Genomic DNA, 26014 nt, shown 5'->3' with positions numbered 1-26014 from the left:
CTTTGTTCTAAGTGTACTTCTTCAATTTATTCTGCATACAACTTTGAGACTGTCTTTTATTGCAGTTATGCCAGAGGGTGATTGCAAGAAGGAGTCAGAGAATGGATGAATGGATGCCTGAGTGTAAGGATGATAAAGTGCAGGGTATATGACCCACCTAGTGTCTGAGCTAACAATGGCATAAAAGGCTATTTCATTCATGAACCATATCAGTTAGCATTGCCAATGTGTGTTTATATTTGATTCTTATTTGTACTGTAATAAATTCCTCTCTGAAACAGATTCCTTTCTGAAACATTACTGCATTTGAACTCTGGATGGACATTCACAATGAAGCCATGCGATACCTCAAGATACTGAAGATGTGCAGTGCAAACATAGTGATCCCTGTGAACCCCTTCATACAACCATCAAGTACACAGTACCAATACAGGCTAAAGTTTATAGCAAAAATAGGAGCATTCTAGATGAGGTAATTAACTCTGAACCACTATTCCGGAAAGGTAAAATCAATGTAAAAAAACTTCATGAAATAGCAGTACAAGAAGTCTTCCATAGTTCAGGGTCTACAACATATTTTGCATGCACTTAAATAAGGTGACCCTCTGTATTTCTTTTGCGTATTGTTATAAACATTGTTAATGCATATGTATGCAGCTTGGCAGCTAAAACGCCTGGACTAGCCACTTTGCCCTAAAAACAACTATATTAGGGCCCGGAATAGCAATTAACAAGCATTAATTTCCCTGTAGTGTGACACTAGCTTTCCAAACACCCCTCTGAGGCAACTAAATGCCTTCCGTCTTTGAGACGTTTGACTTAAATATAATAACATTTTTAATGGTCAGAATACTTCAGGAACCAGAGGGTATGACTATGTCAAAAATACTATAATTTTTTTTAATTAGCCCTGTATGGGAGATGAACCACATTCAATGTGGCCCGTATAGCCAATAAGACTATTCAACTGAGGCTCCCTCGGACCTTGCTAATTTATCTAAATTTCATAGGAGACTCATGGTTCCTAAGCAGCAAGAGCATGGAAGTGAAAAACCGTGGATCTGATCGGCACTTATCCATTTATTCTCAGGAGTGTCAGTTTGAAAATCCTTTGTTATGAACTTACAAAAGACAATTTCACTGCTTCGTTTTCAGGTAAAATTGAAGTCAACTTTTCAGGCGGCACCTAAAAGCAGCATATTCCCTCACCTACGTTCTGTGCTGGCTCACCTGTCTCAGATCACATTTTTAAATGCTATTCTTGCATTTTTTGGAACTGTAGAAACTGTAAAACAATGTGTGTGACACATGATCATAATGAAAACTAATAACAAACAAATTAAATACATTTTTCAAAAAGCAAATGTTTCTTTTGATGTATGTACTTCTGTGAGAACAGAAGAGAAACTGCATCAGCAAACATCTCACCAACAATAATGTGGCTCCAAAGGCGAGACAAAAAACCATAGGTCCAGCCAGGTCGGTCTCGTTCATGATGCTGCCATCTGCTGCTTTCAAAGGGTGTAAAACTGTCAGTGTTTTCTGCCAGATGTGATCGAAGTTGATCCCAAGTTCTACAGCAGGGTACGAAAAAAAAACAAATGTAGAAAAATTATTTTGTAGATTGATCTCCCTCCTGTGTTACGCATGAACCCTCATTTGTGTTCTTGGTACAAAATATTTGCTGTTCTAGATTAGAGTACAACTAATTTGAAACAGTTTTGTTATTTCCTTAATTTAGTTTTACAGGATTTTGTAAGTCGCTGAGGTCACTTTAACGTGTTATTATTTCCAATAATATTTCTTAATTACTACTGAAGATCAAAACCAACAGCCAAACAATCTTAAATACTGATCAAAGCAGGAACACACAATGCACTCACGCGGAGGGTTTTAATTTCCAGATTCCCATCATGCTTTTCACCCTCATGCCCACTACACCTTAAATAAATATTCACTCTCTTTCCTACACCAGCCACTGAAACCACAGCAAACACAAATGTCTACGAACGTGCCGCATTGTGTCAAGGTATAGTGGTGCCCAGTTAAGTGACCTTTGAAAAGTGAGACATAAGGTTCTTCTTAAGGTGAGGACTGTGATTGTCACTGAATAACAGCTTTTTGTCTAGAGGGCCTCACAAAATACTTTGGGATGATGTGCTATAATTTAACCATTACATCCTAAAACCGACAAGTGTGCAACTATTGAGTGGGCATGCTCAGTTGCTGGTTAAAGCCTTAACACTAAGACAGGTTTAAGTTCTGTTGAATTAAGGCACATAGGGCTCATGTTGTTATGGCAAAATTGCGCACGAAACGAGTGAAAAAAATGCCTTCCTAGGAGAACCAATAGAAAACTGCAGTAAGAACCTGGATTAGATTCTATTGTATGGAAAGTGCAACCAGATGCTTAAATCGAACTCTTAATATGACAAAAAAAAATAGTGAAATAATGTGCAGCCAGCCCACACGTGATTAGTTTTCAAATGGTGACAAAAAGCAGTGCCAGTCATATCAACATCACCGTTGAGCTCTAGTTATGAGCAAGATGACAAGGCAGTCACTGCAGCTTTTGGAAAATGGAACCAAAAAAATAAGCCAGTAGGCCATCTGCTCAGGTGCCCATGGCAGTTTCAAACTTTAGGCAAGAGGAACTGCTTTTGACAGCGGAGACACTTTTGTTTTCTTTTGCATTACAAAGAAGATCAAGACAACCATTCGGCTGGGCCTCAGAGCCAATTTTAACTCAGCAAGGTATTCTGCTAACCATTGATTTGCACAACAACCATACATTAATATCATATTGCATAAGATGAGTTTGACATGCAAGATGGGCATGCTATAAAACATTATGTCTCTAGTTCAAACACCATTGTTAACGTCGAGCATAAAGAATGCTTCTAAAAGGACCATATTACTGCTCTGTCAAAGTAATGAAAAATATAAGAAACAATGCATGATTGTAGCAGACACAGGCATACGGCTACCTTCAAGCAAAGGTGGCTCATCCTCAAAGCTGCTACCATAGACGGATTGTGGTGAAGTTGGTGTGTATGTCGCTGATGGTTGGTAAATCTGTCCTGTGTATGGCTGCTGTTGATGCATCATCTCAGGGGTGACATAACCACCCTGCTGCGGGTAGCCATAGGCGCCGTACTGCCTAAAAGGTAAAGTGAAACCTCAGTAACAAAGAAAAGCAAAAGGATTATAAATAAACATCACATTTCTTATCTGCTCAGACCTAGCATATGGATGTGGATGAGGGACCTATTAATAGTGGAGTGACAAGCAACTGGAAGTGATATGCTTTGGATTCCACGGCAAAAAATAATTCATTTAATCCATCACCGTTTACCAACATACAGAATTTGCTTTCAAATGCACTGCTCACTTTAATTTACTAAAAGTTAAAAATGCTGAACTATGGGCGTAAGCAACGGGGGCATAAAAAACAGGAACTAACTTTCCGTGGATCATCTTCTCTGATCTGGGATCAGATTAGCATGGTGTGCTACCTCATCTGATGAGCAACGAAAAATACACTTTTCCAAGGAGGGATAATTAGGAAACAATAACTGCAATTGTTATAAGAGAAACGTCAGTGCTTGCTTTACTTACACATTCGTAGTACAACACAGTAGCGTGAGAATATTTGGCGTTGGGGGGCGACAGGTGAAACAGAAAGTGACTAAAAGTCTACTGTATCAAACAACTGCTGATGAGGGCTGAGGATGACTCATCTGCCAACTGTATGCTCATTTTTAATATGTTGTGGCTTGACAATGCAGCTGTTGCCAGATAATTTTGTGAGATTTAACAGGAGAGGGTGTCCTAATCATGAGGGCAAGAACTCGTATTATATCCAAGAAAAGATGTTTCCCGTCGTAATAAACCAGTACGTCGTGTAACGTCCGTCAGCTCCAAACCCAGGGTAACTGTCAGCCTGGAACTGCCAGCATCACGGCAACCATAGAAACTATACGTGTGTAGCATGCCAATAATCCCAAGACCCCGTGAAACACTAAGCCCACAACACACCTCCCTTTCTTTAACAACACCACAAATCACAAAGACAACATAGAAAAGAAAAGGAAAAGCAACATCACAAAGGTAAAAAGACATTACACAACAGCTACCACGGACCAAGAACAAATACTAGCCAGAAACACTCCAGGTCAGGAAAGCACAATCATTAAAACATCTATGTAGAGAACCATGCACCAAAAACAAATACTAGACAGAAACACCCACAGATCACGAAAGCACATAATGATACATATACTTAGATAGAAATATTTTCCTACTGCTTTTGACTCCCTTGTTTATAACTTCTTCAGTTTCTCTCTCAATAGGGAGAGTGGGGTTCCCAAACATTTTTCCTATCCCTAGTGGTCTCCTTATCCTAACCTGTTCTCCAACACAAAAAAACAACCTTCTTGACCCTCTTTTACCCATCATACCTGCTTTTACTCTTGTCTTGTGACTCAGCCACACATTTTTTAACCAACTCAGAGCAAGGAATTTATCTGCCCCCACTGGTTTCATTTAACACCCAACATTGGGATAATTCATTAGTGGAATGTCTACCTCTTAACATCACAAACGGAGACACCCCAGTAGTAGAGTATGCGGTGTTATGGTAACAGTAAATCCTATCAGCCACCGCCTCTTAAACATCTTCTGCTTTACATGCCAACTGAATGGTCTCCTGAATTTAGTGGTTCACCCGCTCAACCATGCCGTTTCCCAACGGGCTAAAAAGGGCAGTAGTAATGTGCTTGAAACAAAACTTAGCAAAAAAAAAAAAAAATCTTCCCGGAGATGAGATATAAATTGCACTTTATTGTCTGTGGCTAAGGAACTCGGCACCCCTTCACGTCAAAACAACTCTTTGAGAAGCTCAACAATATTGAGTGTACTGCGATCCCTCAAGAACTTGTGAGTAGTCCCCTAAGAATGGCATTCAACTAACACAAATATTCTCCCATCACCCACTCCTGCAATAGGACCAATAAAACCCATGCCAAGTTTCTCCCATGGCACTACAGGAAATTCAACAGGACTCAACTGCTGATTGTCAATGTGTGAAGTCTTGTCTGCAGATTGACATTCTCCACATCGGCACACAAACATATCAACTTCAACATCCATTGCAGGCCACCAATAATACAGCTTTAGTCTTTTCTTTGATCCTGTTGCCCCCACATGACCTAAATGAGATAGTTCAATCAATCTACTTCTCAACTCTCTTGGTGGAATCAAACAATTACCTCTCATGACCGAACATCCCTCCACACTCAATTCATCTTTGACTTTAAAATAAGGTTTCAGCTCATCAGAAATGGCTGTCTCCCTAGACCATCCATGACAAATCACCTTGTTAAATTGATTCTGATAACCCTCTCTCCCCACCCTTTCTGTCCACTCTTGTAGGACAAGAGTGGAGAAGTGTGGCTCAATGGTTAGAGCGGCAGACCCTGATACAGAATTCTGGCCCGGGACCAGCGTTCAATTCCCGCCTCAGTGGGTCTTGGGCTCAATTTCCACTGACCTAATAATTCTCGCATCAGTGCCTAACCTAATTCATGGGTCCCACTCTGTAACTCTGGACAATAGCTTGCTTAAGCTCCACAACGGCCCCACCAGCGCCGGGATGCCTGGCTTCACCTTGGAGGTTGCCCAGGAGTGGGCACCTCACAGGGAAAAGCCAGGAGGGGATCCACAGCGGTATGCGTACAGCGCCTTGAGACCCTAACGGGTGACTAGTGCGCTATACAAATACGAAGTTTACAGTAATGTGATCATCTTTCCCGACAGTCACACAATCCTCTACTCCAATCACTAGCTCTTCATTATCAAACACATCACACTCCAATGCATGCCCTGACGGGCACCTAGAAAGTCTGCACAACAATTTTTCCACCTGCAACGTTTCACATTCATGTTGAGCTCATACATCTTGGAGTAGTCTTATCAACCTTGGACATACTCCCCCAAGTCCCTTGTAATTAAGCAGATAATCCAGGGGTTTGTGGTCCATGACAAAAATGAATTCACATCCCCACAATTATGTCACAAAGTGCTGCATCCCCACCCCCCATACACCTCTTTCTCAATGGTGGTGTAATTATTTTTGGCCACAGTCAATCTCCTGGATGCAAACACCATTGTACATTCTTTTACCTGTACCACCTGATTCAACATTGCACCAATTACCATTTGATTTGCATCCACAGTTACAATAGATGGCAAATCATCATGAAATGGCAGCAGAGCAGGAGTGCTGATGATGAGTCTTTAGTAAATCAAAGGTGCTCTGGTCTTGTTCTCACTTAAACTTCATCCAGTTCTTCAGTAATTTTCTCAATGGCTTGGCCTGCAATGCAAAATTCTCTACAAACCTTGAATAATATTTGCATAAACCAAAGAAGGATCTCAGTTAATCCTTATCCATCGGGTATGGCCAATCCCTGATGCCTTTTATGAGATTTTCTTTGGGCATAATAGCATTTGCTGAAATTTTGTGTCCCAAATACTCCACGTCCTCAAACATGAACTTGCACTTTTTATGCTTGAATGTAATCCAATGATCTTCCAGTAAATCCAAAACTCTATCAAGCTTCAGTAAGTGAGAATGCTATGACTGAGTAAATCAAATTATCGTCTAGATAGGCCAACACTCCGCTCTCTTCTCCCAAAAGTTGAAACATTAATTTTTAAAACACCGAGGCCGCAGAAGACAAGCCAAATAGTATATGTAGGAAAAGGAATGCACCAAAAGGAGTGTTAAAGGCCATCAATGATAGAAAACCTTCACTCATTTCAACTTGATGGTATGCTGCCCTGAGATCTAAGGGAGAAAAGATTCTTGCAGCTCCAAACTGAGCTAACATCTCCTGAATTTCTGGCAATGGGAACCAATCAACTTGAATGTGCTTGTTTAGCGACCTAAGGTCAACACAAAGTCTAAAATCATGTTCTACTTTAGGGCTACAACTATGGGTGGGATCCACCACGACAAATCCACTGGATCTATGACCCCTTTATCACAAAGCTCACCTTCCAGCGCAATCGGAAGAGAAATGCTTGCATTTCTCTTCCAATCGGGGTTGGTGGCGGGCAGAGAGACATGAACGGAAAGGAAAGGCTAGACACCAGGGATCTTTTGTTTACATAAAGTAAACAATGAATGGGAGTGACCCCTTAGTAAAGGGTCGCTCCCCTGGGGGCAAATTTATTTTAGGCCATTTCTGCCCTTTTAGGGGGCAGATCGGCCTATTTTAATTAGCCCGATCTGCCCCCAAGGGGGGCAAAAACCAAAAGGCACCCGAGATTTGTATTTTTTTTATTTTTTTACAGTTTTTTTTCATTAGGCTGATCTGGCCTATTTTTGTAAGGACCTTCTGCCCCCAGGGGGGGGGGGCAGAAAGCCCACCTGAAACCAGGAAAGAATAATAATAAAAAAAAAAAAAAAAAAAAAAAGAAGAAGATGGGGTGTAGGGCCATACCCCCACCCCATACAAATGGAGACAAAGTTGTTCTGCTCACCAGTGGGCAGGTGGGGCAATTATCCCTGATCCACTACCCAGGGAGAGGGACAGAAAGCCTACTAGATGCCAAGGAATTAAAAAACATATAGTGGCTACAGTATAGGCATGGTTATGACCCCACACCAAATGAAGGGGGTAACAGTCTTTCAGCTCTCCCCCGCATAGTAAAAGATCTTATCTTAACGGCAAGCAAGAGAACATTTGATTATTTAGGGTTTTGGTTTTACATTTGGGCCATGAGAGCTTGCTTAACTCTCAAAATCATCCCTCTTGGAATGGTGAGGGCTGCACATTTTGGACTTTGGGACACATCCATGTAGAAACATCCCTGAGACCTAGACACACCTGAAAACTAAACATCTGGGTGAGTCCAGGGTGGTGCTTCACATGCACCCCGTACACCCCGCACCATTTTCTTACCACAATGCCCTGCAAACCCAACTTTGCTTGAAATCACACATTTTTCCCACATTTTTGTGATGGAACCTTCCGGAACCCACTAAAGTCCTACCACCCAGCATTGTCGCATCTATACCGATAAAAATTCTGCCCCACTCGTGAGCTTAAAAATGTTTTTTTCCAAACTGCTCTTTTGGACCCACTTTGGTTCCCCCTCACTTTCGAGTTGTGTTTTTGGCTCTTCCCTGTCACTTGGCCCACGTACACAAGTGAGGTATCATTTTTGTCAGGAGACTGAGAGGAACGTTGGGTGGTTAGAAATTTGTGCCGGTGCAGTGACCCCACACAGAAATGTGAGGAAATTGTGATTTTTTTTTTAGATAAATTTGAGGTTTGCTGAGGATTCTGGGTGAGAAAACACTGGGGGATCCACGCAAGTCACACCTCCCTAGAATCCCTCGGGTGTCTAGTTTTCAGAAATGTCTGGGTTTGGTAGGTCGCACATGTATATAAAACGTAGATAATATTGGATAAATATTAATGAATTAGAATATAAAAAGTAAATTTATGATAATTAAGAAAATAACTTGCCGAGTAAAGATTATTTGTCAAATGACAGGTATACGATAGGTATAAAGGAAGAACTTTTTAAGATGGCACACCAAATGAAGTATGGACATTTGTCCGTTGTCTATTGTTTGTGTGGAATCTGTTTAAGAGTCTGTGTAATCAGAGACCACCAACAGAGATCAAGGCTACGGTTGAAACACGTTGGTGAAACATTTGTATTAAATCTCTTGAAGGTTTCTGAATCCCATGAGTCCAAGTTCCTTCTTCCGAAGTAAGGATTGTTTTGTTTGATATACTGGGCGACCGGCACCCAACACGGACCGTCGTGCTGAGATGCCCCTGCTAAAGCTGGACTTGGAGTGTTGTGATATGTACAAGTATATACAAATATAAAGTAAATGGAACGGCCACAGGTGTCCAGGGAGGAGGGAGGGCGCATGTGAATGTACAGCACTACATGCCATGAACAGATGCTTACTGGGAAAGTAACATTTTCCATTCAATGGCATATGCGGCTGCAGATACATATGCACTGCATAGATTGTAAAGCAGTCCCTTAAAAAAAAAGGTGGCTAGCCTGTGGGAGTCGGAGTTGACTGGAAAAGTGTTTGTTGCACAGCATGACCTACATTGGCTTGCTAATGTGTTAGTACATCCACACAGTAACACTTTGTAAATGCATGTGGTGTAGACCATGTAGTTGCCTTACAAATGTCAGCTATTGGTATGTTTTCAGGGAAAGCCATAGTGGCTCCTTTTTATCTAGTAGAAGCAACTCTAGGAATAACGGGTGACTGTATCTTTGCTTTACCATAACAAGTTCGTATACACATTACTATCCATCTAGCTATGCTGTTTTTGGATAATTGACTGCCTTTGTGAGGTAGTGAAAAAGATACCAGTTCTGTCAATGTAAAACACAAGTGCTCTTTTAACATCTAGAGTGTGTACAGCCCTTTCCACAACTGAATCAGGCTGCGGAAAGAAGACTGGTAGCTCAATGGATTAGTTGATATGGAATTGGGAAACCACTTTAGGAAGGAACTTCAGGTTTGCGTGAAGGACCACCTTGTCTCTATGAATCTACAAGAAAGGTTTTTACAAGATTAGGGCCTGGAGCTCACTAACCCATCTGAGTGAAGTGATAGCAAATAAGTACACCACTTTTCAAAAAATATACTTAAAAGGGCATGAATGAAGCATCTCAAAAAGAGGGCCCATGTGCCAGGTAAGCCCAATATTGAGGTTCTAGGATGTTACAGAAAGCACTATGGGTGGAATAACCCTTTTAAAGCTTTTAACGAAAGCTCTGATGACTGGAATTCTGAATAAGGAAGCATATTGTCTGTTCTCTAGATGGATATGCAGCTATAACTATGAGATGTAAACAAATGGCAGTATAAGCATATGTGCCTTCTGTAAATGTAGCAATGTCTTGGACAGTAGCTTTCGTGGGATTAATAGGTTTAGCTTGGCAGCAGCATTCAAACCATTTCCATTATGCAGCATAACAAGCTCTGGCTGTGAGTGTACAAGCTTCTCTTAGAATGTCCATACATTCTGCGGGCAATCCTTAGTAATTAAACTCTATGACTTCAGGAGCCATATTGCAAGGTTGAGCAACTTGGGGTCTGGACGTCTGATCTGTCCTTGATTTTGAGTGACAAGGACCGGCCTGTTGAGGAGCTTCTCGTGGGCAACTGTTGAGAGGTCCAGAAGTGTGGTGAACCATGGCTGACGTGCCCAAGTGGGACCTACATGGTGAGAGATGTCTGTCTGATCCCCTGAACCAGAAATGGAATGAGAGGGAAAGGTGGAAAAACATAAACCAATATCTCTTGCCAGTTCAACCATAGAGCGTTGCCCTTGGATAGAGGGTGTGGATACCTGGAGGCAAAGCTTGGGCATTTTTCATTTTTAGCTGTGGCGAAAAGGTCTCTCTGAAGAGTTCCCATTTTGCAAAGTACGCTTGAAGGACTAGTGGGTGGACTTCCAATTAGTGGACTTGTTACTGCATCCTGATGAGCAGGTCTGCAAAGTCGTTGTCCATTCCTGGGAGATAATCTGCCACCAGGTGAATGTGGTTGTGGGGAGCCCACTTCTATTTTGTCAGTGAGAGTTGTGACAATTGGGATAACCGAGCGTGCTTCCCCAACGTTTCTACAAGTAATACGTGGCTGTTATGTTGTCAGTGCGGACTAAGTCAACCTTGTGAGACAGGTGATGAAGAAATGCTTTCAGGGCTAGAAACAATGCCCGAGGCTCAAGGTAATAGGTATATAGGGATTGGTGAATGAGATCGCAGAGGCCCTGTACTATGAGGTCTTTAAGGTGAGTGTTAGTGATACGTCTGTGGTCAGAATAACCTGAGGGACAAGGTCCAGAAAAGGCCACCCTTTCAACAGGTTGACGTTTCACCACTGCAAAGAGTGGTAAGTAAGGCCATCTAACAACACTGGATCCTCCAGGTGACCCTGTGGCTGAGACCACTGACGAGACAGCACTGCTGTACGGGATGCATGTGGAGTCTGGCATGGGGAATGATGGCAATGCAGGACGCCATCATCCCTAATAGGTGCATAATAGTCCTGACTGTATATGTGCAATATTCCTGAAACTGGGGGAGTAGAGACTGAAAACTCCAAATACAGGCCTCATCTCTGCATTGAGAATAGCTATTAGATAGGGCTGTATCTGAAGAGGTTGTAGATGGGATTTGACAACGTTGATTGTGAATCCCAGTGTGTGAAGCAGGTCCACTGTCATCTGAGTGTTATATTGGCAGTGTGGAGGTGTGCTGGCTTTGAAGAGCCTGATGTCTATGCAAGGGAACACATGTATGTTTTGTCTTCCGAGATGTGGGGCGACTACTGCTAAGCACTTTGTGAAGACTCTGGGGCCAGTCGTGACTCTGATGAACTGATAATGTTTGTCTGCAACCACCAATCTTAGGTATTTTTGGTGTGCAGGGTGGATCGGGGTATGAAAGTAAGCGTCCTTTAAATCCAAGGCCATCATAAAGTCGTCTTGTTGTAGAAGCAGAATAACATCTTGAAGAGACACCACATCAGTGTTCTGAGAGAATGTAGTGGTTTTATGGTCTGAGGGCCAGAACAGGCCTAAGAGAGCCATCCTTTTTGGGAATGAGAAAGCTTAGGGAGTATACTTCTGATCTCTGGTGTTTTAAGGGGTCAGGCTTGATGGCCCTTTTGAGAAGAGGGGACTGAAGCTCTTGTTTGAGAAGTGTGAGGTGCTTGGGGGATAATCGGAGTGCGAGGGGGAATGTTTGGAGAGTGATGATGAGTCCAAACAATAACCATGTTGGCTAACAGAAAGCACCTACTGGTCCCTGGTGAGGTTGAACCATTCAGGATGAAAATTCTGAAGTTGTCCCCTGACAGGTTTGGAGTGTGCAGAGGGAAGTCGGAGGAAGTCACTGCTTTGCAGTCAAGGTAGAGAGCGGTGCACTTACCTCTCTCCTGTTGTAATTGCCTGTGTAAGACCCCCTAAAGAAACCTCTAGAATAGGAGATTGAAGGTTGTCTGGGTTGGGAGGTAGATGCCTCTTAGATTATGGATCTGTAACCACCTATGAAGGTGGGGAAACGAAAAGTGCCCCTTTGTGTGGGGGACTGTAAAGCACCCATGGCTTTTGCTGTGTCCATGTCTTTTTTCAACTCCTCAAGGGTCGAAGCACTTGAGCCGAAAAGATGCTCCTTATCAAAAGGCATGTTAAGCACTGCTGTCACGTACTGCGCTGGACTTCTCACCTCTGGATTTCGGATTGGCGAATACCGCAAGTCTTCCACAGGTCCTGGATACTCCCAGATAAGGGCGACCCCTTCTAGTAGCCACGGTGCCGCTTGACAGGTTACGCAAAAGCAGACCGTACCCCCCAGAAGGAGTCCCAGAGGGAAAAAAAAACAACACTGGGGGAAAAAACCTCTAACAGGAACTCCTGAAGGAAAACAAGAAAAAACAGGACTTTACAACAGGAAACAAAAAATAGGCAATATCCAGGGTAAAAGGCAGGAAAAAAGGAACAGGTAAAATTATCTCAAGACAAAAGCAGGAACAAAGAACAGGCAAAAATCTCCCAAGGCAAAAAAGCAGGAACAAAGAACAGGAGCGAACAGCACAACCAGAAGGAAGTGTTTGCGACGCAAGGAGGAACAAGACTGACTGACTTATATACTGAGAAAAGGGAAGTGACATCACAGAAAAGGGAAGTAACACCATCTTGGATTGAGATAGACCAGTAGAGGAAAAAGGAAGTAGTATAAAAGAAAAACAGAGCATGCTGGGACAAAAACACAAAGAAGACAAGATGGACACAACATGGATAGAGACAGGCAAAAGGACCAACAAAAAACCCACCACCAACAACAAAAGAAGAAAAAAAGGCTACAAGTGTAGCGCGACCGGAAGCGAAATATATGCTTCCCAGAAAGCATAGTCAAAAAACGCGAGGAACGGCGCTCCGAATATCGGTAGCGCGTTCCATCCGCGAGGACAGAAAGAGACGCCGCGTCAGAGCGCGGCGTTACAACTGCTTGCTGGACTTCTAGTTTGAAGCCAGAGCACTGAAGCCATGCATGCCCCCTAATCAATTCACTGGCATTAATGTCACATGCAGCTGTAGCTGCGGAGTCTTGGACATGACTGGTTTGTAATGTTTTGCCCCTCACCAACAATTTGAGGCCCTCTTTTGCAGTGCTCTTCTGGGAGAAACTGGAGGAGCTCCTCATTTTCACCCAGTGAGCCCAGTCATATCTGCCAAGTAACGCCTGTGAATTGGCGATACGCCAATTATTAGATGCCTGTGCAGCCACTCTTTTGCCGGCAGCATCTATCTTCTTACTCTCCTTGTCAGGAGGAGGAGGATCTCCTGTGGCCAGGCCATTGGCACGTTTTTGTGCAGTGGTGGCTAATAAGAGTCTGGAGGGACCTGTGACCTAATGTAGACTGGAGTTATGGGAGTAGGTGTATATGTTTCATCTACCCTGGGGATAATAACCCTAGAGCGTACAGATTCTTTAATTCATCAGAGTGATGAAGCATGCCGGGGTGCATAGGGAGAAACTGAATATCCCGAATGGGTGGATGTAAGGGTATCAAACAGGAAGTCCTGTCCGATGGGGTCCCTGTGCAGCTGTATGTTGTGGAAGACGCATGCCCTTGCCACTGCTTGCTGTTAGGATGCACTATCCTCTGTTGGGGAGGGTCCTGTGGAGTACAAATCTGGGTCGTTGGTCAATATGGGATCAGGGTCATATGTGTCCCACAAATCTGGATCCAGCTGTGTCCCATCCAAATCTTCCCCAGTGTATACAGGGAATCCCGGAGGTATAAAATCTCCTGCAGTAGGTGAGGCAGGTGAATGAGGAGTGGAGGGAGGTGGAGAAGAAGCAGGGGTGGAGGAGGTGCAGAAGGTGGAGAAGGCTTGTGAGGTCATTGATAACCTTCTTTGGAGGTGGAGAAGTGTATAAAGCCTCTTGGAAGGACAGTTTACACTTGAAAAGTACAGGGGCAAAGTAATAATGCGCCCTGTACCCTTCTGGATATTGAAGCGGCGCTGATGAGTGTTAATCATCTCCAAAATGGGTTCCACAGGTGAAGGCGTAGCTGAAGACTGGCTAGAGTCCTTCTGCATTGAAGTTCTTGGTTCAGTGGTTTTCTGTACCAAAGTTTTCAGTTGATGCGATTTGCTCGGCACAGAAGCGGAGGTGGCAGCTGGTCAGCTGGGAGCCAAAGTACTCAGAGCTGAAGTTCACGCAGAGATGGCAAAGATGTCTCGGACCGAGGAGCAGGAGGTATAGGCCGAAGACGTTGTTTTGGTCTTGGCTGATTTCAGAGCCTAGCTTGAGGGCAGGGAGGCCGAACCAGTTTTTGGATCCGGCCATGGTCTGGTGGCAGCAGGGCCCGGCGACCTCGCAAAGGGCTTTTAATAGACTTAGGATGGGCAGGGCGGGCCGAGGTACTCACAGGCTGCGCGGATGTCACCTCGTGCCTCTAGATATCCAACTGCATGTCAGAGTCCTGGATCGAAAAGGCCTCCTTTTTTTCCAGCTCCTCCTAGGCCTGTTCCTCCCCAAAGATGTCCAGAGTCTTGTGCGCCATCTCCAATCAACGAGCTCTTCAGTCCTGAAAGGCTTTCGTCGACCGGAAGAATTTGCAGGCATCGCATGTAGCTTCCTGATGACCGGGAGAGAGACACAAGTTACACACCAGATGTTGATCAGTGTGGGGGAATTTTGTGTGGAACCGAGGGCAGAAACACAACGGCATCCGTTCCATCAGCTCAGCATTATCTTCGTTGCCGCGTAGTGAGAAGGGCGAGGTCTCCCTACTTTCTTTTAACAGAAATTTCATTCAGTGCAACTGGGACTAAAGAAATATATTTGATACCCCAAGGCAGTTGAGCTTAGATCTGGGATTATGCAGCTGAGTCAAATTAAAATGTTTAAGGATAGACATCAGCAACAACAAGGGACATACAAATTTATAGATGAACAACACTGAATTTCCTGGATGTTTTCACCGAGGAGTTCTGAGTGATATCAAATAGACAATGAGAGGGAAGTTTGAGTTATCTATGATGTCACTCAGAACCTAAGCTGAAAAAGATCCAGTATTCCACTTTTTACACATCTATAATTTTATGTTATGTGAGCCCCAAAAATCATCTGTCCCTGTTTTTAACTACTATGCAGGTTCAGGGGAGCAATAAATAACACAAAATGTAAAAAATAAAAATAAAAAAAAACTAGCCTTTTGCCACCTACCCCTCCACTCTTTTTTCTCTCCCTCTCTCCGCCCACCCTCCCCTTCCATCCCCTCCCCCTTAGAAGATGTGCTCCCTGGTTTCCAGCACTGCTCTGACAGGCTCATAAATCTCACAGCCGGAGTAGTCTGGAATTCCTTTATAGCAGAGGTCTTCAATCTGTGGGGCGCTACCCTGGGGGTGGGGGTGGGGGCTGGGGGGGGGGGGGAGGGGGAGGAGGAATGGGTATGGAGTCATGGTAGGGGGACGCACATTCCCCAGCCATACTGTCAGCACCAAATGGATTTTAAAAAACTGTGCTCCTACTTTTTTAACAACTGTCACGGGGACGGTTAATTCCGATATTGTAAATGCATCCGCTGAAGTGTCCTGCGCTGTGGAACCAAAGCATCAGACATATATACCACTACCTGCAAGGGTGCCTGCTGCCTGAAAGAAATGCAAATGTGCAGTACGAGTTAATCTGCATATGTAAATGACGCTTGGGAGCCAGTACTGGCTTTAATTGATTAATCTTTGTGCTAACAAATATTTATTCTTTTTGAGTGGTAGTGCAGTTAACAACTGAACTGTGATGTGAGTGCTTTTAATTGTAATTGTATTTATTTATATAGCGCTGACTACCTCCAAAAGGGGTGTTGAAGAGGCAGTTATGTAAAAAAAAAAAAAAAAACAACAATAGAAAATTGCATTACACAGTCTGGGTATTGTTAAAATCTATATTTTGGAAGCACCATTTTATCATAAAACTTTTAATGCCTTTGTAGCAGTATATTTTATACTGTGTGTAATGCAAGTTTAAAATAATGACTTGCATACTCACAGTGCTGTCACAGTTTGTGACCTTGTAGCACTAAAAATACACAAGTCACTATTTTACACAGCAGCACCCAAGTTTAATTGTGTGGCTCTCTGGCCACACACATACCACTGCAATGCATCAACTAACAGAGGTTTCATAACATTCTATTGTGCATTTCCCAATGAGTAACAACTTTTTGTATTTAATTTTCTTTTAAGCTGTGTGTTATTTTATATGTAGCTACCCAACAGTGAGAGACCTAAAAAAAGGTACAGAATATTTTGATTTTAGTCACATCTTTGACCCCGCCCTCAAACTCACTGACACCACCCCTAGTGCATGCAGGATCTTAGTTCCCATTTTTATTTTTTAATGCACTTCGACAGCTGGTTGGCCTGGCTGCCCATTCCCTTGCGGATGGTGGGAGGTTGACAAGAATTGGAGCACTATACTGCACACAGCACTCAAAGAATAGTGTATAGAGTTCACCAATCACAATATAGCTGGCACTGGTAGCACTGGGCCTGGGGGCTCAGCTGCACTGGCTGTAGCAGTCTGACTACAGCTGAGACTCACTCAGGCTGGACAGCAAGTGGCAGTTATATTTCTTTATCGCACTGCTGCCTGTGCCTTCAGTTTGGTGCATGCCTCATTCAATCAATCAATCAGGGCTCTTATATAGCGCGATTACTTACTTGTGGGGTCTCAAGGCGCAACCACTGACTTAATTGAACCCTGTATATGTGTTTTGTTTAATGTGAGGGGCACCTCACCTTTAAGTCGTGCAGACATGCACTGTCCTACAGTACTGTGCTAGCTGCTGCCACAGATGCTCTCCAGCCCAGCCAGTGCGTGCCTCAGCATATGGCTGCACCCAGGCCAGCTCTCACTCCCAGAGAGCATCAGAAAAAAAAGCAGTGTGTACCAGGTGCACAAATTAATAAAGCCCCATTTGGTGCATGGGGGTACGGCACAGCATGTTATAACACCAGGTCAGGAAGCGCTATCACATGGTTCTCCATGCTCAGACTTTCAAGGCCCTCAAGCCTCCCCCAAACCAAACATGACTGAAGCCAGTAACAGCAGCAAACGAACGTAACTAGGAATCACTCACACACCTTGGGTTTGATAAACACTGTTTAATATTATTTCTCTACCGTAAAAATGATTTGCTTTGGGAATTGGGGGAATTTATTGTTCTCGATGATAAGGAGTACCGGGTTCTAGAAGTTTTTGTCAGGAGGGGTCCTTATACCTGAAAAAGTTTGACAGGAGGGTCTCGGCATCAAAAAGTTTGGAGACCTCTGCTTTATAGCCTTATAGACCGCTGTAGCAAGTTCTATCAGCCATTAAAGGCCCACTCCAGCATTATAGGTCCATGCTGAAGGAGAGGGCCTTTAACGAGGGAGCGGGCCTTTCATGGCCATTATAGCCCAGCTATGCCTGGCTATAAGGCTATTGGAACATTCTGTCCCTAGAGGGCAGAATGATCTAATTAATAAAACAAAGGCCTCACGGAGCCCGAAGGGATTGAAATCTCCTCGGGCTCCATGAGGCCTTTGTTCACAGCAACAGCAGTGAAAGGCAAACATTGGAATGTTGGAACTTCGGGCTTGTACCAGCCACTAGAAGCCTTGAGCTCTCCATTGTCTTCAATGGAGGTTCCAACATTCAAATGTTCTATAACATGACTTATAAACAGTGGGTGTCGGTGTTTGTTACCAACTGTTGCTACGTCATATATAACAGCAAGCTACTGGATTTGAATCCACGTATTCACGCAAAAGGCTCTGTATGAGAGCCATTCATAGCAAGCTTATAACTTTACTGGAAACTAGGCACACTCTATGGCTGCAGCCTGATCTCTGCTCTTATCCTCCATATTGCTCTGCAACACATCTATGAAAGACAGTAAATATAAAACTCGAAGTAGATGATTTGTAGCATACATTTTATCAGTATCTGCTTTGAATATAGATAAGTCACAACATTTGAAGAGACTAGGTATGACCTTGGGCTAATTAAATCAACATATTAGAAAAATAAAAAGACATACTTATTGTACTCTGCAGAGTGGTTTTCATGGTATTGCGGCTGATCGTCAATGCTATAGCTTGTCTGATAAAATTCTGGGCTAACGTTGTCAAAGCCTGACATTTCAAACCTATAAAAAAAGGAAAATCACAATATTAATTTTAGGTGCACATTATTATACAGTTTAGGAGAGTGCTATAATGCTGAATTCTCTAATTTATTTTCGGGGGAATAGCGTTCGTAGGGGACAACATACAAAGCAGTAAAAATAGTCTGCTTAAATATGCATGGTCAAACGCATGTTTGTATTAAAAAAAAAAAAAAAAAACAGAATCCACACAATGCATTTAAGCCATTTTAAGAGAGGTTTGTATTCTTACAACATTTGTATCAACTAGCTTGTAAAATGGCACTCTAGCACAACAGTAAAAACTAAAACGTTGTAAAAAGTGTGTGCAATTTTTAACTATTGGTGAATGCAGAGATTTACATCAGACCCCCGCACAGATTGTAAATGTCTCACACTGTGCCCTTGGAGTGTAGAATTCAAGCCGTTACCTTAAAAAAAAAATCTGATTTAGAGAAGAAATGCATCTCTAAACATTCTTTCAAAAATGTTTTCTATTTCAATTAATTTGACAATAAATAATTGTGGCTATACCATCCATCAAGGCTTGCACAGATTAGTGCAATACATGACTGCCCATACTACAGCTGATCATTTCGTTGTGAATGACGTGCTAGTGCAAGTGTTGCAAATGGACGTGGCAGACAGTCTGTAAATATACACTGTTACTATTTTGTGACTGTTTATCTAATTTGCGTTGAATATCCCCGACCACTGATAATGCCCTTAGAACGCCACTTTAAAACATCCAAAAGTAATCCACGAGTTGCTGGCAGATTTTGTTGTTTTTACTGAAACTCCGCAATAGGCGCCACAATTTCACAAAAAAGACAGCAAATGTTATCCCTTCGAATGCATTAGAATAAATTATGAAAACATACGGCAGATACCAGTCACTATGCACTCACAAGCAACCACACTTTAACATAACATGTTTGTTTGCAAACATGGAAGAACATACTATCTTACATACAACAGTTTGTATCATGATTTCTGAAAAAAGGGAGCTTAGCGAATACTTAGCTTTTTTGACTGTTCTACAGGTACTGTAGCTTATTTCAGGAGCGCTGCATGAAGAACAGCAGACTTATTATAGTGATTAAGGGGACGACAATAAAAGTGATTTAAGTTTTCTAACTAAACTTCTAACGCTAGGTTGCCGGTGATTCATTTAATTTTGACTGCTATACTTATTAGAAAACATCTACCCAAATTACTGCCCTATACTTTGAAGTTTACTTCTGGCAGTGCAGACAATTTGAAAAGTAAAAACCAAAATTGAGGTGCATTAGGTTTCAAGGGAATACAAAAGTAACAAGTATTACTATCACCCTTCCACTCAAAAGCAGGTCTTGCAATAAAAAGATTCGAAAATGTAAAATTATCATTACCACTCATACATACATTTCTGCACAATGAGCTATGCATGTAAAAGAATGGATTCTTTAAAGGTACCGTTGGTCTGCAAGTTCTTGAGTAGCAACTGTAAAATGTACCAATAACAATTTACTGAATTAATCGACTTCTGCACCTGTTAAAAAACATACCACCTTTAGCAAAACTGAAGAATCATAACCAGAAATTGGCAAAATGTAAACATTTGCATGTGAAGTTGGACAGAGCTGAGAACATTTCACTAAGACTAGCAAAGCAAAGCTTCCCCTGACACCAGTCTCTGCACCTGGATGTCCCACCCATGACAAGTGGCAAAATCTAGGGAACTGTGCTTTTCCCATGTCACCCGGAGCTGACTGATATCCAAGTGGTAGCAGGGAATTGCAAAAGCAACCACTCTATAGACATACTTCTCTCACTCCAGGCAATCGAAGTTATGTCCTGGGACCTCTGGCAGTTGGGAATAGGATGTACTGTGCAGAACCATATAAAATGATATGCGTCCAAAGAAAGGCACAATAACAGTCAGAAATTGAACAGATGCGCATGAAAATACTCAAGCAGGACACATTTAGTGTAAAATGGTGCTTTTCACTATTAAGCTTTCAGCTGAATGTTTAAACCATAGATAAGGGTTGCAGGATGGCTAAGAGTTTGGATCACATGGATGAGGGTAGGCAAAACTTGTTTGGGCGTTACTTGTGTAAGCCTTGTTGTATATAGTATGTGGTCAGTGCACAGAAAGAACATCAGATGATGTGTGTGCTGGTTAGGTGTGAAATGCGCTAAGAATAGATTTGGGAGCACAGAGCAGGTAAAACACGAAGGCCCTCATTACAAACCTAGCAGTCTGTTTCGACGATTGCACCGCCAACAGGCTGGTGGTGCAATCTTTGGTATTATGACCGCGGCGGAAGCGCTGCGGTCACAACGCCGGGACCAGCGGTTTTCCACCACAGTGGTCCCAGTGGATTTAATCCTCCAGGGCAGCGCTGCCCAGGGGATTACGAGTTTCGCTCCCGCCAGCCTTTTCATGGCGGTAGGAACCGCCATGTAAAGGCTGGTGGAAAGGGGAGTCGCAGGGCCTCCTGGAACAGCCCCATGGAGCTTTTCACTGTCTGCAGAGCAGACAATGAAAAGCGCGACGGGTGCAACTGTGGCACCGCCGCAACACCGCTGGCTCCATTTGGAGCCGGCTCCTGTGTAGCGGCCGACATACCCGCTGGGCCGGGCGGAAACTTGGTTTCCGCCCGCCGGCCCAGCTGGGATGTTGTGATGGCCACCGCGGAAGTTACAACCGCCGCCCGCCAAAGTTGTAATGAGGGCCTAAATGTTTACACACTGGGAGAAATTAGGTTATTAGTTGAGGGAGGGGTAAGTATTCAACTCAAGTAATACTCACAATCCTGGTGAGAGCGAACCACTGAAGTCACTAAATAAACCTTAACTCAACCCCTGGTAGCTATGGTACAGAGAAGACAGGCTTTACTTAGAGGCAATGTGTAAAATATTTATGCAGTACCAAAACAGTAGTATAGCCAAACGCAACACAAAAATACCAAAATCAATTAGAAAAATAGAGTGAAAATTAATAAAATGATACAAAAATGACAAACATCCAATAAGGGGAACCAACTATATAAATTTATAAAGCTTTAAGTAGAACTAGCGCTGAGAAGCACAAATTCCCATTGATGGTCAAAGGTCGTGGTAGATCAGGACCTAGGTGCAATTTGATGCTAACTACGAAGGAGTGCAGACCGGAAACACTAACCAGGCTCATCCTGGTCAAAGATTGTACCTTCTGACTTTAGTCCTTTAAGTATCAATACACTACTGGAGCACAATTCTAAAGCCCGCAGGACCTCAGAGGAGACACAGTCTCATCGTGTGGCAGGCAGCGACCAACGGGAGGGTCCAGCCCAGGTCCAGATGCCACTGGTCAGTTGCAGGAAAAGGATTCCTGTAGCTTGTTGTGTCCTGCAGCTTCAACAGGAGGTCAGGCATTTGGCCCTTGGAGTCCATTTCTTCGCCCTGGATACAAGAGGGAGAGCCGATAGAGTCTTTTAGGCTCTTCTGAGGTTTTAGAAAGTAGGTCCAGTCCACTTCTGATCTTTCACAGGCCCAAGAGTGTTTTGAAGTGGGTACCTGGAGATGCCACATATAAGCGTGGTATGAGCTAGTGCCTGGCAATGAACCCCTGGGGACATCCTATCCAACTGAGTTAAGATTCCAAAGGCTAACCCTACCTACTTTGGGCATTTTTAAGATTGCTGAAGTCTTTGATCACATTACAATTGAGCTCCGAGGGTTGGAGTTGTGTGTGGAGTGTACAAGGGCAATCCTAGGGTCCTTCCACATCTAACATTAAAATCCAGCTTAGGCAATCCCTGCACCCCATCATACTCATCAGAGACAGGAATCCAGTATACAAAGGTGAGTTTTCAGCCACCAGACATTGGATACACACAATTATATATGCCATTCTGTTTCCTTTCTTTGAAGTGCATCCCCAATGTCAATAGAAAAACCCCAGCAGACCTCTCAAGCAGGTCTTGACACTTCAGCAGGATCTGACACTGTGAGGCCACCAAGAGGCCCACTGTGATGGATGCCTGTCTGGCTCGAGGGACAAAAGAAGGGTGCAAGCCTTGGCTACATCTTCTTGTGACAGGGGCAGGCCGCTTTGAACTTACCCAAGTCCTTGGGCTCAGTCCAGAGGCCATTCTCACAAGGACACATAACAGCATCTGACCACACCCAAGGCCTTTTTGACCCTGTCCTAGGAGTAAGTTCACATCTCCTTCACACCTACTGAATAGCCTATTACAGGATGGCACAAGGGAGAGAACATAATGCAGATTTAGCTTCCAGGGACTTCAGCCAGGGCAAAGATGACTTTTAAAAGCCATCTTTCCAAAATATTTATTACATATCCAACTTCATCAGTTAACTGAGCTTGTAATAAACATTTGAAAAACTAAAAAAAATAAAATAAATTGTTTCCGGTTCCTAAGCAGAGATAAAATGCATTAAACTTAATATTGTATCCCAGTGCTGTCCTATGGAACAGCCAACTCTGATACCCTGAAAATAGCTCAGGGGCGATAGTCACTTTAAGGACATGTTCAACATTAACCTTTACATCAGGGTGGGGAATTTGTATCTGCAGACGCCAGAGACATCTAGATTGCTTACAATGACAAGAGGTTTTAATTTCTATTTTGTCTGAAGAACAAGTAGCAGGGATGTAGAATTCCTACAGCCCAACGCTCAAGACATACTGTTTGGGGTCAAGGACAACAGGTTTTCAGGTTTATTTGAACTTGAGACACATAGGTCCAACCCTCTATAGAAAAAAAACACTTTGGCTGCCAATTCACAGTACCATATTACAGAGCAGGGAAAGGAATTGTCTGCAGTTGAGATAATATTTGTGTCCATATGTTAGTGCTGTTCGATTTGTATTTATGGTTCATTAATATAAAGCCTTTATTATTAGGGTGAGCATTCTAAATAAATGTTGTAAGCTCGGACTGCACTATTGACAGTGGGTCCAGTAAAAAAAAAATGTGTACCCGGTTGCAAACTTTAAACAAAAATGAAATTAAATTTATAAGGCGCATTATGCCGAGACCCCAGAGCGCTAAAGATTACAGGGGAAAGGGGCGTCCGCTAAAAGCAAAGCAGCTGCCATCACAGAAGAGAAAAGAGACAAGTTTTCAATTGCTTTCGAAAGGTTGCAAAAGAGTCCAGACTCAAAATATAAGTAGTTATAGTGTTCCATAGTTTAGCTGTCGCTGATTAAATAAAAGCAATGATCACTGCTACTCTGAGTTCTGCTGGTATGAATAGCAAAACCTTTTTCTGAAATTTAGTAATGAAAAAGCAAAATCTTACTACTATGTTGACCTGGGTTTCAAAAGTAAGAGGCGTGTCAAAAATAACCTCTACATTTTTTTGCTGAGGTCACAGAATAGGGTAATGGGCCATATGCCTCAGGCCACCAGATTTCCGACCAAAAAGATTGTTGTGCTCCAAAAACCAAGTTCTCTGTCTTATCGGGATTAAGCTTCAGAAAATTCTCCTTCATCCAGTTACTAACACCAAGTATAGAGAGTTTAAACTTACCAGTTATTTCTGGCAAATCATCAGTTAAGGAGAAAATGATTTGTGTGTCCGCATAGGACAGCATCTAAAGGCCGTAAGATCTCAGCAGTTTAGCTAAGGGGGCAACATACAAGTTAAAAAGGGCAGGGCTAATGGAGGACCCACAAGGGACCCTGCAGGGAAGCAGGTTCTGCCCTGAATACGCCTCAGCTGACTATGCAAGTCTTATTTGTCAAAAAGGACTCTAAAAGGTCCAGAGTCGTACCCCTCACCCAGATGCAATCTTTGCACAATAGGCGGGATGGGAAGATTGTATCAGCCAGAGACAGATCTAACATAACCAGAATAGTAGCATCTCCCTGATCTACCTGGCAGCCTATGGACTCTGCAGTAGCAACCAATGCTGACGCTGTGTTGTGTCCGCTGCAAAATCCATTCTGTGAGGGGACCATAAGATCATGGGCAGTTATAAACTCAACCCATTCCTGATTTATGTATTTTTCTAAAATTTTAGTAGGTGCAGGCAGTAACGAGACAGGATGCAGATTTCTAAAATCCTCTAAAATCACCATTAGGATTTTTTTGAAGATGGATTACTACTGCCTCCATCCAAGGTTGTGGGAAAACTCCTGTTGACGATTTCTGGTTGAAAACCTTCACCCGGAAGGTTACAATAAAAATAAGAGGTTATGTGTAATGCTCTAATACTAATACTTGTAGAATCTTGAAAGTAAAATTGATTTTTGTTGCTCCCAGAAAAAAAAGTCAACAAAACAAATGCAAATAGAAGAAAAAATGTTTTGCTAAACAACTGTGAAATTTTAGGTAACATTTCTTGGGAGCATCAGTTAGTATAATGTGTTGATGAGTGCACGAAAATATTGATAATGGAAAATCATTGTAGCCACTTTCAACAAGATTATGGGAAACATGAATACAAACAAGCATTAGCAAAAGCAATAGGTCCGACACTGGTCATGTCAATTCAATGCATGTCTAGTTTTGACATGACGTTTGTAAAAATGTATTGTGTGGGAGCCTCTGCGCCTTCTCTACTGTAACAATTATTAGCAAAAGGGAAAAATAATTGGTCACAAAAAGCACACATTGCCATAGTAGTTCCTGGCAGTGCAAAAAACTATTTTATTTGCTGACATGCTCCTTGAGAAAAAGCAGATAACGATCATTGTAATGTACTGTAACATGGATTTGTACATCCTGTGAGGGTATCCAGGTGCTGAGTAGGAGAGGATTCTGCAAGTAGGATCAGTCGCAGTGAGGCCAGACGATAGATGGATAGAGAGAGGTAGAATTTTAATAAAACAAAATGTCTTGGTTATCGCCAGACCTAACTAGAGGGCCAATTCTTAAAGAAAGTCACAAAAGTGAACTCATGGTATGTGTCTTTGCATTAGTGCAGATTTGCATGTTTCATGAATTTACAAAAATAGACCAGAATATCGTACTCCTAGCAAATATTTGTGAACTGTATTTTAGCACAAGCAAATGTGCAGGTAAAGATTTGCTCATGCGAAAATCTGTTGAGCATTTACAAGTTCACTTTCCCTTTAATCACTTTTTTCCCCAACCCTGGAAGAAGTTTTACTTTTGACCCTTGTCTGGAGTAGTTTTCCAACCTTTCTCAGTATGGGGAATTAAAAAAAAAAAAAAAAAAAAAAAAAAAAAGAGCTGGTGAAAACCCTTAAACTTGCAACTGAGTAGATTTGCACTGACTCAAAAGGGCCTTCCAACCCTGCAACTATTAGAGTGACCACCAGCTGCAGTATGTAGATCTGTGGAAAGGTGGCAAAATAAGGAAATTGCTAGTATTTAAGCCCTACAATAGTATTAGCTCTGGTGTAATCAGAAAGACTGTTATTAGAGCTCTTATATAATGAGACTGCTGTCATAATTTGTAGCCGCACTACATCCCACCAAATGGACAAGTAGATTTATGAAGCAACCTGTCACATGAACATGTAGATATTTTATTAAATTCCACACCCTGAAATAGACAAAGACTTACAGTGATCCAATACACAGCTATTTAACGCTGTTGGTTACAGCCAGCTAATAAGTAACTCTGAGCAGTTTATTGGCATTGAAATGGCCCATGCAAACTCTGGGGCCTGCAATTTCATGTCCCCGGAGCAGAAGAAGAACTTGATGGAGCAGAGCTTGAAGTTGCAGCACCATATAGAACATCCACAGCACCGTCAGGTAAGTGTTTTTTTGCTTTCTCCC

General features: G+C 42.7%; 1 protein-coding gene across 2 annotated transcripts in view; it reads right to left on the bottom strand.

Moving 5' to 3' along the window:
- Positions 1-26014, bottom strand: part of YIPF5 (Yip1 domain family member 5) — a 71580-nt gene that overhangs the window by 26193 nt on the left and 19373 nt on the right. For both annotated transcript variants that reach the window (XM_069244693.1, XM_069244692.1), the window contains exons 2-4: positions 18161-18268; positions 2988-3160; positions 1429-1574 (exon numbers count right to left, since the gene is read on the bottom strand). In XM_069244693.1, the coding sequence (XP_069100794.1) occupies positions 1429-1574; positions 2988-3160; positions 18161-18261 (420 nt within the window). In that variant the 5' untranslated portion in view covers positions 18262-18268. The remainder of the gene's footprint in view (positions 1-1428; positions 1575-2987; positions 3161-18160; positions 18269-26014) is intronic.

This window comes from Pleurodeles waltl, chromosome 7, assembly GCF_031143425.1.
Source record: "Pleurodeles waltl isolate 20211129_DDA chromosome 7, aPleWal1.hap1.20221129, whole genome shotgun sequence".
NCBI lineage: Eukaryota > Metazoa > Chordata > Amphibia > Caudata > Salamandridae > Pleurodeles > Pleurodeles waltl.
Note: the sequence above shows the minus strand (reverse complement) of the source record. Positions and strands in the feature narration are given on the sequence as shown.